The sequence below is a fragment of the Eptesicus fuscus genome, chromosome 7, assembly GCF_027574615.1.
Source record: "Eptesicus fuscus isolate TK198812 chromosome 7, DD_ASM_mEF_20220401, whole genome shotgun sequence".
Taxonomy (NCBI): domain Eukaryota; kingdom Metazoa; phylum Chordata; class Mammalia; order Chiroptera; family Vespertilionidae; genus Eptesicus; species Eptesicus fuscus.
Window position 1 is genome coordinate 36,356,917 of NC_072479.1, and position 15,637 is coordinate 36,372,553.

The 15,637-nt window shown below is 37.8% G+C and overlaps 1 protein-coding gene across 3 annotated transcripts in view; it reads right to left on the reverse strand.

Moving 5' to 3' along the window:
- Window positions 1–15,637, reverse strand: part of ZDHHC17 (zinc finger DHHC-type palmitoyltransferase 17) — a 137,526-nt gene that overhangs the window by 89,182 nt on the left and 32,707 nt on the right. For all 3 annotated transcript variants that reach the window (XM_054718828.1, XM_054718829.1, XM_054718830.1), the window contains exons 4-6: window positions 12,852–12,929; window positions 12,117–12,261; window positions 385–449 (exon numbers count right to left, since the gene is read on the reverse strand). In XM_054718828.1, coding sequence (XP_054574803.1) covers window positions 385–449; window positions 12,117–12,261; window positions 12,852–12,929 — 288 coding nt within the window. The remainder of the gene's footprint in view (window positions 1–384; window positions 450–12,116; window positions 12,262–12,851; window positions 12,930–15,637) is intronic.

Here is a 15,637-nt window from a genome sequence, read left to right on the forward strand (position 1 = left end):
ATCTTGGAATTATGTCTTTAATTAAACAACTTAATTTTTAAAATTTAAATCTGGATTGTTCCAAAAATGATTTAAGGCAACGTACTAATATATAAAACTTGTTAATATGCAAATCACATGAAAAAATTCACTGCATTTTTAAAAAAGATAACATTCTCTTCCATTCTTAGAAATTGTTGAAAGAAAATAGATTAAGGTACTACATTACTAAGATAAGGGTAAGCGTAGAGATTCAAACATCCAAAAAGGTTATTTATGTCATATACTATGTATTCATAATGAAAAATTTATTAACAAGTATAACATTAATTGCTTTCTTTTCAACTATTTACATTTTATTATGTTGAAAATGATGTAAATAAGTATTTTATAATGCATACATACCTATGTGTTCTATAAGCTGCCCACATTAAAGGTGTCATTCCATTCTGATCCATCATATCTACATCCTGATAGAGTAAAAAAAAAAAAAATTACTAAATTCCTAAACAATTTACTTGGAAAAATCTAATTTATTCAATCATGGGTGATTTATGAAACTTTTTTTCTTAACTTCAAAGTAAAACTATTCACTGTCACTAATTATTTTAATGTGTATGTAAATATTTAATTAATGTATATATTAAAGATATACTTATCTCTCTCTAAAGATATACTTAACATATATTTATAGTTTTCCTTTTTAGGATGCATTATTAATCAGCCTTTCAATGTTTTGCATTTAAAGATCTTCACCTAATTTTGATCTTTCAACCACAAAGGATAGATTAAATGATTAAAGTCTTTAAAAAAACTTATTTTATACTAAGTCATAATAGAAGGGAATAATGAAACTATTTATTCCTAAGCATTTCAAAACAATGAATAAAAGACCTATCTTTTTAATCAATTAAATAAATTTAGTGTTTTCTCTTCAGTCTATCATTATGCAATGTACATTTTTAGAGTTAAATAATTCTGCAAAGTTCGTGGTGATAAAGCAGTTCTCTGCCTTACTCCCCACTATTTTCACCTTTTTAGTCCATTATTTTGGTATTTACCGCCATATCTTAAAATAAAATGCTTAAATTGCTACTTTTTGATTTTTCAATGTCAGGCATTATCTTTTGAGACCCCCTCAGTTTGCAAAATGAGAATTTCTCTCTTTCCTCTTCCTGCACCATCACAAGTATATACCTTTCTTGTTCTTCCCTCTCAAGAGAATTGTAATTTTGGTTCTAAAACACTTGATATTTTCATTATTATAAATATGTGACTTCCCAGCAAAATCATGTAATAAGCCATGATTACTTTTCTTCTCCTACCCAACTTTTTGCTTTACTTGGTACTATATTTCCCCCTCTTTTGCTTAGTTTTTTTTTTTTTTTTTAAGCAAATTGAAATGAAAACTATCACCTACTCAACCAAAATTCTTCCCTAATTATCCAAGTCTAACTTCAAGACATTCTGATGTATCAGGGATTCTATCAGTTTCACTTCCCTAAAATTCTCTCTCCTAATTCACTCCAATCTGGACCCATTAACCTATATGACTGAAGCATCTGTCTCATTAACTAGGAGTTGAGGATCAAAATTATGTTAAATTCACATATCCTCAGTGTCCAGCACAGTAGATGATCAAAAATCATCCATTAAATGAAAAGACATGTTTATCCATCTACTCTTGGGAAAGGCACAGGCTTTAGAATAAGACCGACGTGGTTTTGAATTCCCAGCTCTACCACTTAATAGCTATAAGACTGGAAAAATTACTTTAATTCTAAGCCTCACCTTCCTCGTCTAAAAATACAAATACAAAAATGCTATAAGACCCTTGTAATGATTAAATGGAATCCTATGTGTAAAGCACCTAGTCCAACGCCTGGAACACAACAGACATTCAACAAATATTGTTTCCTCTTCCCCCTTTCCCCATCACCCACTCCTGAATTACATTAAACCAGCAGTTCTAATCTGACCTGTGTTATCTAATTACCAGTCAGTGGAGAGAGAGTGAATTTAGTGAGTACACTGTAAAACACATAATATCTTTATGCAGCAGTTCTCTGTGAGCCACTATTACTGATGGGAGTATGTCTCAAATGTCAATATTATCCAAGTGTACTGAGGCAGGAAAAAAGCTGAGAACCACTACATTAGACAAACTAGAACAAACTAAACTAATGATGTCATCATTAGTTTAGTGCCTCATCATGAATAATGTAATTAAATGCTATGCCTTATCTATTATAAATCCATTTCTGGTTTTACTTTAAATATTTTGGGGAACATTTCATGTAACCTCACACAATATTTCCAATACTATATACATTGATTTTTTTTAAATTAAAAAATCTTCTCTAAAAAATGGCAAGCTTCCTTGTTTATTACATGGGAGTTAAGTACTTTATCTTATTTTACTTCCTTCAGCTGTCACGGTTTCAAGAAAGCTCAACTAAATTTGATGCCCAATTAAAACAAACAGGTAAATTATTATGTTTAGATTTCTTCTTCCTTTTTGTAAGTCTTTTCATTTCCTTTTAAAAAAGTGATGGCATTAAAAATATCAATAAATAAAAAATGTAAAATTATGTCACATCTCTAGAGTACTAAAAGAAAAATGAAATTCAACCTTTTCTCTCTTTGGCTCAGGATTTAAAACTTGGTACTTCTTTTCCAAGTTCAGCCTGGATGTATGGGTATTCTCTATTAGGAAGAATTAACAAGCCCAGATGAATAGCTTATGGGAATTCCATGACTAACAGGGATCCGTAACTTAGTATTTTCCCTTTTTCTCCTGAAAATTATCCAAAAGAATTGGTAGTGAGCGCTAAATACATTTAATGGTATAACTAAAATGAAACATTTGTGAAGAATAGAATGACAAACTGTATGGAAATGTTATATGTCCTAAAAATGTAAAATTGCTCCAATTAACAAAAAATGGGAGGAAGGGAATAGAAAAAGGTTGAAAAAAAGTATGATGAGTGCCTAATCTATAATAGTTATAACTCAAAGGATGTTATTAAAAGCTGAAAAATCAAGTAACAGAAATGTAGTTATATTTATCAGAACAATGTTAATACTAAGAAAAAACAGTATTATTGACTAAAGTCAGTGAAAGAGAAGAGAAAGAAGAAATAAAAATATACTTATTTATTACTGCTTATACTTGGGAACTAATCAAAACTAATAAAATTTGATTGAACACTGATTGAAGAGAGAGAATTGTGACTATCTGAGGAAAGGATTTACCAAGCAGAAGAAACAGCAAACACAAAGGCCCTAAGACAATAACATATCAGAGTTGCTCAAGAAACAGCAAGACTGGGATAGTTAACCCTTTGCACTCGCTTGTTTTTTTCTCGATTCCTTTATTCTACTCGGGATTTAATTTTTTAAATACCCCAGATTTTGCAAAGCGCGGCAGTAGAATAAAAAACTGGAGTTTCTTTTCATACAAACTTATTTATTTGGATTTTTTTATATTTCAAATTATTGATACATTCAAAGAGTAATTTTAATTTCTATAATTTTTCATGGTGTGATATTTTTTGAAACATTCACCCACATGAAGACCTGGTTTACATTCACGTTTAAATTCACTCAGAACGTGCGACTGCTAGGGGGCAAACCAATCATCCAACTAAACCCTGTGTCCTGACATCTGTGATATGCTAATAGAAACCTAAACAAACCTAGGAGACGAAAAGATAAGGAAGGTTCTTTACCAAGGGAAGATGATGCAAGCTCAAAAAGGCATGATGCAACAACTCATGCCTTGGACCCTCCTACTCAAGACTGCTGCCTATGCAAAAGATAAGCTTAGGTGGTGGCATCAGTTGAGATGGCATTTACATTTTACTTGTCCTTTCATGCTAATGAAAACAAGAAAAGATACTGGAAAAATAGACAAAAATCCCCCTTCCCCGCCACGGTGAAACTACGTGTCGAGTGTGGCTCGACATATGAGCTGCTACCGATGCTAACCATGTCGAGTCACACTCTACATCCGAGTGCAAAAGGCAAAAGGTTAAAGCAGAGTAAGATGGCAAAAGTTAAGTTCGAGAGGTATCCAGGGCTAGATCACATAGGCCAAGGAAGGACTTTGGACTCCATTCAAAGTATAATGTAATGCACATTAGAGGGGTGTGCTTTACAACATATTAGAGTATACAAAGTAAAAAATGCTAGAAAAATATATACAAAACTGTTAAAGGAAGTAACCTCATTGGGGGAAAGAGGGGAGGGAGAAGTAAGATTTCATTTTCTAAATCATACTCTTCTATTATGTTTGAATAATTTAATTATGCATGTGTTACCGCTGCAAGCAGAAAAATAATTTACTTATGAAAAAGAGTAATTTTTTGAAAGACATATATCACCATCATCATGCATTTATTATACAAAAAGTACCATGACAGGTAGAAAACATTGCTCTTTAATAATTTTATAGCCTACCCAAGCATGTCAAAAGTGCAGACCGCTGGCCACAAGTTTGACATGCTTGGAAAAGATTACTGAAATTATCCAAATTCCAAAATTAGTGCACTAACAAAAAGACCAGGAAGACTCAAAGATTTACACTTTTCTTACCCAGCTAAAAACTGAAAGGAAAAAAAAAAAAAGAGTATTATAAAATTATATCTGCAATACAGAAAGCCATTAAAGATACTGTCATATGCTATGGCACTATCTACTCCTTCAACCACCACTCTAGAAGAAACTGTGGGAGAACAAGGATAATCCCCTGTAGTTGGTCTCCAATGATGGCCCCCAGTAAACCTCACCTCCCGGTATTCAAGCCCTTGCATTACCACTTTGAACATGGTCCGGCTCTATTACTTGCTGTAACTGAAAAAATGGAGAAATGCTGCTGTGCCAGTTCAAGACCTAAGACTTAAAAAAGGCAAAACAGCTTCTGCTTCTGTTCTGTTGGGACCTCTGAGCCACCATGTAAGTCCACTTCCCCTGCGGCAGAGACCAAGTGGGGGTCAGGGAGTATTGTGGAGAAGAAATTCTAAGACTGCATGGAGAAAAAGATGGAGGCCAAGCTGTCTCAGCATTCCAGTTGAGCCCAGCCTTTTAGCCATTCCTACCAAGGTACAAAGTATGTTTAAGTGAGCTACCCTCTAGCTCAGCTGAGCTCCCAGATGACTGCAGCTCCCAGCAATTATCACAAGAACCACCCAGTCAAGGCCAAACCGCAGAACTGTGAAAAATAATAAATTCTGGTGTTGTTCTTAAGCCATCAATTTTGGGGTAGTTTGTTAACACAGTAATAAATAAACTCCTGCTTTCAAAAACGCCAATTCATTGTCACTGAACTATAAATGTAACCAGGGAAAAAAAGATGGCGACCGGCAGGAAGGTAGGGAGAGAGAGAGTGTGAGTGAGGAACCCATAGAGGAGAGTGTAGACGTGTGTGGTGTGTGTGTGAGTATGAGCTAGGGTCAGTTAGATTCTGCAGGTCTTCCAAGGGGCTGCCTAACCGGGCAGTCCTAGACGGCGGAGCCCCGCGCACAAAGCGGACACTTCTTGGCGGCTGGTGCGGACGCAGAGACCACGCCATCTTGAGAAACAGAGCTGCCTGAGACTCGGAACCTGGCTTCTGACACAAACCAGGACCCTGCAGCCACTGGGGACAGAGAACTGCTATCACAGCTTTAGACCAACAAACAACAAGAATCCAGACTTCCCGGCAGATTTCCGTGAGTCAAAGAGCCTATCCCCCTCCCCGCAGGCCCTGGGATAGCGCCATAGTAACTGATAGACCCGCCCCTCGCCCAAGCTGCAGAGCGCCCTCAGCCTCGCGATAGTGCCAAAGTAACTGATAGACCCGCCCCTTGCCCAAGCTGCAGAGCTTTGTGCAGGGACGCGCTCCCCCTTAGGGAATTTGGCGCGTGAGACAGAAGCAGCTCCCCTTAGGGGAAATCTGACAGTGCGCACAGAGGGCTCCCCTTCAGGGAATTTGGGGGAATTTGGCTTGCGGGTCACAGCTCCCCTTTGGGGAATCTTAGAGCGCACACAGAGGGGCTCCCCTTTGGGGAATTTGGAGCGCAGGACGGACTCCGCCCCCCTTCGGGGAATCAGGGAGAATGCACGGAGCCAGCTCACCTTCAGGAATTTGAGAGTGTGCGCCCTAGCCGGTTTGGCTCAGTAGAGAGAGCACACACAGGACGCAGCTCCACTTCAGGGAATTTGGCACGCCAGACACAGCTGCCTGGGATCCCTGACTCACAGCGCATTCACACTAAGAACCAGTGACCCCAACTGTTGGTGCATGCACACACAGGGACCCTGATTCTCAACGAGAAACCGCACAAGGCAACAGAGACTCTGATACTCGATTCTTGGTGCAGACACAGGGAAACTCTGACTCCTGGCACATAATAAGGATCTCATTTTCGGCACATACCAACAGTGTGGTGCAGACAGGGCCCCTGATTCTAAGTGTGCACACGAGACCACACGGAACACTGGGGACACTGACCCTGGGCAAGTCTGGTTCCCACCAAACAAAGGCAGCCACACGTCCTAGTGTCAGAGCACTTCAGTGAAACTCGGGTGGAGCGAAGTCCCCACAGCAAACGGCCCAGGTCCACGCAAACGGAAGCTTGAGCTTTCTGGTGATAGCCAGAATGGGGAAACGAAATAACTCACAGAGGAAAGAAAATGTGGAGTCGCCAAGAAAGGAAATTAGTGAAACTGAAGCTTGCAACATGACCGAAAAGGAGTTCAGAGTAATGGTCGTGGAATTTATACATCGGATGGATGAGAAAATCAACAACTTATGCAAGAATCAGGAAGAAATGAAAAGTGATATAGCTACAATCAAAAACACCATGTAAAGTTTCAACAGTAGACTACAAGAAGCAGAGGACCGAATTAGTGAGTTAGATGATCAGGTACAGAAACAAGCTCAATCTGAACAGCAATTGGAGAAAAAAATTAAAAAGCAGGAGGAAAGCCTAAGGGAGCTTCGGGACAACATGAAACGAAGTAACATGCGTATAATAGGGCTGCCAGAAGGACAAGAAGAGCAGCAGGGATTAGAAAATCTATTTGAAGAAATAATGACAGAAAACTTCCCGGATATGGGAAAGATAAAAGTTATGCAAGTACAGAGAGTCCCAAGCAGGATCGACCCCAAAAGACCCACACCAAGACATGTCATAATTTCAATGGCAAATATAAATGATAAAGAGAGAATCTTAAAGGCGGCAAGAGAGAGACAGTTACCTACAAAGGAACACCCATCAGATTGTCAAATGATTACTCAACAGAAACACAACAAGCTAGAAGTGAATGGAAGGAATTATAGAAAGTGTTGCAAAGCAAAGGACTGAATCCAAGAATACTATATCCAGCAAGACTATCAATCAAAATTGAAGGGGAAATCAGGAACTTCGCAGACAAAAAAAGGCTTAGGGAGTTTATCACCACCAAACCAGCAATGCAAGAAATGCTAAAGTGAATACTGTAAAAAGAAGAAATAAACAGGTAAGAAGGAATACAGATACAAAAATAGATATGACTACAAACAAATACCTTTCAGTAATAACTTTAAATGTAAACGAACTAAATGCTCCAATCAAAAGACATCGAGTGGCTGAATGGATAAAAAAACATGACCCATATATATGCTGTCTACAAGAGACCCACCTCAGAACAAGAGACTCACAAAGATTGAAAGTGAAGGGATGGAAAAATATCTTTCAGGCAAATGGAAATGAAAAAAAAGCTGGGGTAGCAATACTTATATGTGACAAAATAGACCTCAAAGTAAATGCCATAACAAGAGATAAGGAAGGCCACTTCATAATACTAAAGGGAGAAATCCAACAAGAAGAAATAATTCTGGTAAACATATACGCACCCAATATAGGAGCACCCAAATACATAAAAAAAACTCCTGGAGGATATCAAGGGAGAGATTAATAGCAATACAATCATAGTAGGAGACTTTAATACCCCACTATCACCATTAGACAAATCCTCTAAACAAAAAATCAGCAAAGAAACATCAATCCTAAATGACTCACTAGACCAGATGGAAGTAATTGACATCTTCAGAACATTTCACCCCAAAGCCACAGAATATACATTCTTCTCAAGTGCACATGGGTCATTTTCAAAGATAGACCATATGCTGGGTCACAGGCAAAGTCTCTTCAAATTCAAGAAGATAGAAATTATATCAAGCATCTTCTCAGATCACAGTGGCATAAAACTGGAAATCAACTACAATAAATACAATCCAAAGAAGTCAAACACATGGAGACTAAACAGCATGCTATTAAACAAGGACTGGGTCACCAGAGAGATCAAGGAAGAAATAAAAAACATCATGGCAACAAATGACAATGAAAACACAACAATCCAAAATCTATGGGACACAGCGAAAGCAGTCTTGAGAGCGAAGTTCATAGCTCTACAAGCCTATTGCAAAAAAACAAGAAACAATGGTAATAAATTACCTAACCCTACAACTCAAAGAGCTAGAAAAAGAGCAGCAAGAAAAGCCCAGTGTAACCAGAAGGAAGGAAATAACAAAGATCAGAGCGGAGATAAATGACATAGAGACCAAAGAAACAATACAAAAGATCAACAAAACCAAGAGCTGGTTCTTTGAAAGGATAAATAAGATTGATGGACCTCTAGCCAGGCTCACCAAGAAGCAAAGAGAGAGGACCCAAATAAACAAAATCAGAAATGAAAGAGGTGAAATAACAACAGACCCCGCTGAGATACAAAGGATTGTTACAAAATACTACGAACAACTCTATTCCAACAAACTGGACAACCTAAAGGAAATGGACATATTCCTAGAAAAATATAACCTTCCAAAAATCAATCAAGAAGAACCTAAAGACCTCAATAGGCCAATAACTATGGACGAAATTGAAGCAGTCATCAAAAAGCTTCCGGCAAACAAAAGCCCGGGGCCTGACGGCTTCACAGGAGAGTTTTACCAAACATTCAAGGAAGAACTAAAACCTATCCTCCTCAGACTATTCCAAAAAATTCAAGAAGAAGGAACACTTCCAAGCTCCTTCTATGAAGCCAGCATCGCCCTAATACCAAAACCAGATAAAGACAACACAATGAAAGAGAATTACAGACCAATATCCCTCATGAACACAGATGCCAAAATCCTCAACAAAATTCTAGCAAATCGGCTCCAGCAGTACATCAGAAAAATCATACACCATGACCAAGTAGGATTTATCCCAGGAATGCAAGGATGGTACAATATCCGCAAATCAATAAACGTGATACATCACATAAACAAATTGAGAGATAAAAATCACATAGTCATATCAATTGATGCAGAAAAAGCATTTGACAAAATCCAACACCCTTTCTTGATAAAAACTCTCAACAAGGTGGGAAGAGAAGGCTCATACCTCAACATAATAAAAGCTATATATGATAAACCCACAGCAAACGTCATACTCAATGGAGAAAAACATAAAACATTTCCCCTAAGAACAGGAACAAGACAGGGATGCCCACTCTCATCACTCCTGTTTGACATAGTACTGGAAGTATTAGCCATTGCAATTAGACAAGAAGAAGAAATAAAAGGCATCCAAATTGGAAAAGAACAAGTAAAGCTGTCTTTATTTGCAGACGACATGATATTGTACATAAAAAATCCGAAAGACTCTGTCAAAAAACTAATGGACTTAATAAATGAATTCGGCAATGTAGCAGGATACAAAATTAACGCCAAGAAATCTATGGCCTTTCTATACACCAATAGTGAACTTACAGACAGAGAGACTAAAAACATTTGCCATCACACCAAAAAAATTAAGATACCTAGGAATAAATTTAACTAAGGAGGTAAAAGACCTATACACGGAAAACTACAGGACACTGAAAAAGAGATAGAGGAAGACGTAAACAGATGGAAGAACATACCATGTTCATGGACTGGTAGAATCAACATCATTAAAATGTCCATACTACCCAAAGCAATCTATAGATTCAATGCACTCCCCATTAAAATACCAACGGCATATTTCACAGATCTTGAAAGAACTCTCCAAAAATTCATCTGGAATAAAAAAAGACCCCGAATAGCCACAGCAATCCTGAGAAAGAAGAATAAAGTAGGAGGGATCTCAATACCAGATTTCAAGCTGTATTACAAAGCCACTGTTCTCAAAACAGCCTGGTACTGGCACAAGAACAGACATATAGATCAATGGAACAGAACAGAGAATCCAGATATTGACCCAAACCACTATGCTCAATATTTGACAAAGGAGGCATGAACATACAATGGAATAAAGACAGTCTCTTCAATAAATGGTGTTGGGAAAATTGGACAGATACATGCAAAAAAATGAAGCTAGATCACCAACTTATGCCATACACAAAAATAAACTCAAAATGGATACAGGACTTAAACATAAGACGGGAAACCATAAAAATACTAGAGGAATCCACAGGCAGCAAAATCTGACATATGCCAAAAGAACTTCTTCACCGATACTGCCCCTAGGGCAATGGAAGCTAAAGAGAAAATAAACAAATGGGACTACATCAAAATAAAAAGCTTTTTTACAGCAAAAGAAACTATCAACAAAACAACAAGAAAGCCCACTGCATGGGAGAACATATTTGCAAATGGTATCACTGATAAAGGTTTAATCTCCAACATCTACAGGCAGCTTATACAACTTAATAAAAGATAAATGATCCAATAAAAAAATGGGCAACGGACCTAAATAGAATCTTTTCAAAAGAAGACAGAAGGAAGGCCAAGAGACACATGAAAACATGCTCAAAGTCACTAATTATCCGAGAGATGCAAATCAAAACAACAATGCGGTACCATCTCACACCTGTCAGAATGGCTATCATCAACAAATCAACAAACGACAAGTGTTGGCGAGGATGCGGAGAAAAAGGAAACCTCATGCACTGCTGGTGGGGGAATGGAGACTGGTGCAGCCACTGTGGAGAACAGTATGGAGTTTCCTCAAAAAACTGAAAATGGAACTCCCATTTGACCCAGTAATCCCACTCCTAGGAATATATCCTAAGAAACTGGGAATACCAATAAGAAAGGTTATATGCACCCCTATGTTCATAGCAGCACAATTTACAATAGCTAAGATCTGGAAACAGCCTAGGTGCCCATCAGCAGATGACTGGATCCGAAAACTCTGGTACATCTACACACTGGAATATTATGCTGCCATAAAAAAGAAGGAATTCTTACCATTTGCAGCAACCTGGATGGAATTGGAGAACATTATGCTGAGTGAAATAAGCCAGTCAATGAAAGAAAAATACTACATGATCTCACTCATTTATGGATAATAAAGAACATTATAAACTTGAACAAAAAGATAGATACAGAGGCAGTAAAGCATCAAACAGTCTGGCAAATTACAGCAGGAAGGTTTGAATATCAAATTAATTACTGTATGTATTTATTTCTTCTCTTCATCCATCAGAAAGTATCCCATATAATAAAGAGGTAATATGCAAATTGACTCTCATGCCCTCACAAGATGGCCACCCCACGTTGTCACAAGATGGCCGCCACAAGATGCCGCCCCATGTCATCAAAAGATGGCCGCCCCACGTCGTCACAAGATGGCCACCACAAGATGGCCGCCCCCACGTTGTCATAAGATGGCCAGCAGGGGAGGGCAGTTGGAGTTGGGGGTGACCAGGACTGCAGGGGAGGGCAGTTGGGGGCAATTGGGCCAGTAGGGGAGCAGTTAGGTGTCAATCATGCCAGCAGGGGAGCAGTTAGGGGGCTATCAGGCTGGCAGGCAGAAGCAGTTAGGGGCAATCAGGCAGCCAGGCAGGCAAGTGGTTAGGAGCCAGCAGTCCAGATTGTGAGAGGGATGTCCGACTGCTGGTTTAGGCCCAATCCCTGTGGATCAGGCCTAAACCAGCAGTCAAACATCCCCCCCGAAGGGTCCCAGATTGGAGAGGGTGCAGGCTGGGCTGAGGGACATCCCCCCGCCTCCAGTGCATGAATTTCATGCACCGGGCCAGTAGTTATTTAAATATTACCAGGTTATTACACTTGTAACACCAATGATATCAGGCATTTAAACCATGAAGAACATCTGATTAAAATCCACCATTGTGGGTTTTTTTACCTGTCCTTTTGCAATGAGATAAGCAACAATTGAGGTATGTCCAAACTGAGCAGCCAGATGAATACAGCTACATCCTTCTCCATCAATTAATGAAGGATCTGCACCATATTTCATCAGTTGCACAACCATAGATAGATGTCCTTGTCTAAAACATAAAAGAATAAACAGTAAGATATACAGTTATTTCAAATAGTATCCTCTGGAAAGATCTTTCTTTTAAATAGGGTAATGGTAAAAAAGGTAACACAAATATCTTTTAAAGTTATTTTATAACAGGCATATGTGTCAAGACACATTTAGGGTTCATGGTTCTTAATTCTTAACTAGAATAACCATTCTTGGAAATTTAGATACTCATAAGTTCTTTAAATCTGTAATAAATAGTTACTATATTCTATTACTCCTATTCCATTATGATAGTAATCGTTTGGTAAACTGGGCAACTTCTTTAATTGTAATATATATAGGCTGCAAAAGTATTATTACATTTACAAATCTAAAGTTTAACCCAATCATGTAACTAACTGGATTAACATATACATAGTTAATTCCCTAAGGACATTTGGACAATAAACTTTTATCCTAATACAGATAACAATACATTAGTATAATGATGCTAATACTATTGGCATAATATGTTTTCCTATTCATTATAGCATATCATTAAAAAAGCTGCTTAGTTACAGACTAATAAAGAAACCGAAAGGAAAAATAAATCCAGAAGCATATTTAAACCTTGTGGCCCAATGCAATGGAGTTGAATTTAGGTCTCCTCCAAGCTGATCCACAATAGCACCTTTCGAAATGTAGTATCTGTAAGACAAAATTTTAAATAATTTAGACAACTTTCATTTTCAAGTTTTAAGAAATTATGTAAAAAAAAGAAAAATGTTTTTCATTTTAGATCTCAAGCTAGTTTATGCCTTTAAAGATAAATGATAGTTTATGAGAGTTTAAAAAATATATTTAGCAGAATTTTATATCAAACACATCACTGTCTTTTGTTCTAGAAGTAAAAGGAAAAAAAATTGAAGTTACCAAAAAATTGAAGTTACTAAAAAAAATTGAAGTTACCAAAAAGTTACCATTTGGTAATAGCAATACCAAATAACAATCATGTAAAAAAGCAAGCAAGAAAAAAACAAAAAAACAAGCAGTCAGAGAACCACAAAGACTTGCTTCAGAAAGCAGTAGATAGAATCTTGGAATCAGGAGAGCTATATAACATGCTAGACAGTCTATAGCGGTGGTTCTCAACCTTTCTAGTGCCTCGACCCTTTAATACAGTTCCTCATGTTGTGGTGACCCCCAACCATAAAATTATTTTCGTTGCTACATCATAACTGTAATTTTGCTACTGTTAATGAATCGTAATGTAAATATCTGTGTTTTCCGATGGTCTTAGGCTCTACAGCAGGTTGAGAAACGCTAGCAGGGTCACCTAAGACCATCGGAAAACACAGATATTTACATTACGATTCATAACAGTAGCAAAATTACAGTTATAAAGTAGCAACGAAAATAGTTTTATAGTTGGGGGTCACCACAACATGAGGAACTGTATTAAAGGGTCGCGGCATTAGAAAGGTTGAGAACCACTGGTCTATGGGTAGAAGACTCTCAGGTTATTAAGCTTTACTTACCTCACAAGTTTACTGTAGACTAAGTCAAACAATACACATGAAAGAATTTTATAAATTATAAAGTATAACATAAGAGTTTTTTTGCCCTAACCGGTTTGGCTCAGTGGATAGAACGTCGGCCTGCGGACTGAAAAGTCCCAGGTTTGATTCCCGTCAAGGGCATGTACCTTGGTTGCGGGCACATCCCCAGTTGGAGGTGTGCAGGAGGCAGCTGATCGATGTTTCTAACTCTTTATCCCTCTCCCTTCCTCTCTGTAAAAAAAATCAATAAAGTATATTTTTTTAAAAAAGAGGTTTTTTTTTATGATGCCTTATTTGTTATGTCTTTAAAGCTGTGTTGCTTTAAAAAGAAAGAGCAACCTCATTGCTTAATATATTAATGTCATAGCACCTTGATATCCTGTGAAATGAATAAGACTTAACTGCTTCTTCTAATGCTTGCTTTAAAAATAATCAATGCAATGACTCTTGAATATAGTAAATGATTTACTGGTGGTCCGTGAGGTCCAAAAGGTTGGCGACTGCTGGTTTAAGGAAACCTTTGGAGCAGCGATTGCCAACCGGTGGTCCGTGAGGTCTGAGAGGTTGGTGATTGCTGATTTAAGGCATTTTCATGTCAAATGCTTGCTGATGTATGTATATTACTGGGGCACTTAAATTGTTGTAAGTTTAATGCAATCACTCTTAATATACACAATTCTAAACACTTAATATATTCATAATTACATGCTTGATTCAGAAATTTTCTGCTTTATGTAAGTATTTATTAAATTGGTGCTTATAAAGCATTGAGCAGTGAGGAGTCCAACTCCCCTCTACATGTAAAATAGTTTCAAGTCCCTTAAAATATTTCCATACTAAAATATTTTCAGTCCAAAATATCACAGTTTTAAATTCTGTAAATTATAACAAAAATACAGAATGTTTATAATCTGAACACAGACATGTAACTAGTCCTAAATTGTTTCTTAAGGTACCTGGCAGAGATTATGTAATAGGTGAAAATTATATTTTGAGCCCAAAGAAAAGTACAGCTCAAAGAACAGCTTTGATAGAAAATATTTTCTAAAAATTTCCAACTGATATTAAAAAAAAAATTTGATTACCTTCTCTATAGTCAATATATCTGTTCCAGAGAATTATTTTTACTCACATTTCAAACGCTTTCTAGAGCTAAGACAATAAGCAATTTCTAACATGGTTTTAAAATACAACTTTGTTTTCAATAGGATGGGGGAATTTTTTTTCTCCATGCTAAAAAAGAATCACTCCTATTACCTTTTCATTATAAACTCCTGGAAGAGAAGTACTACTGTCCTATATAATAAAAGGGTAATATGCAAATCGACCGAACAGTGGAACAACCGGTCGCTATGATGCACACTGACCAGGGGGCAGATGCTCAATGCAGGAGCTGAGCCCTGGTGGTCAGTGTGCTCCCACAGGGGAATGCCGCTCAACCAGAAGACGGGCTCACGGCTGGCAAGTGCAGCGGCGCTGGCGAGAGCATCTCCAGCCTCTGTGGCAGTGCTAAGGATGTCCAATTGCTGACCCATGGGGAGCGGGCCTAAGCCGTCAGGTGGACATTCCCCAAGGGCTCCCGGACTGCGAGAGGGCACAGGCCTGGCTGAGGGAACCCCCCCCCCCGAGTGCACGAATTACATGCACCGGGCCTCTAGTATTTTTATAACATGTTATTCTTTGTAGCTATAAGACCCTAGCTCAAAACTATGCTCCTGAGAAGTCCGTATACTTCTTATTTTTAAACTAGAGTTTCCCTGCAATACTAGAAGAAGGTTATTATCACAGAATGCTATTGCAAGTACTAATGATCCCCAGGTATTGAGAAGGGACCATCAATGAACAAGAGATATCAAC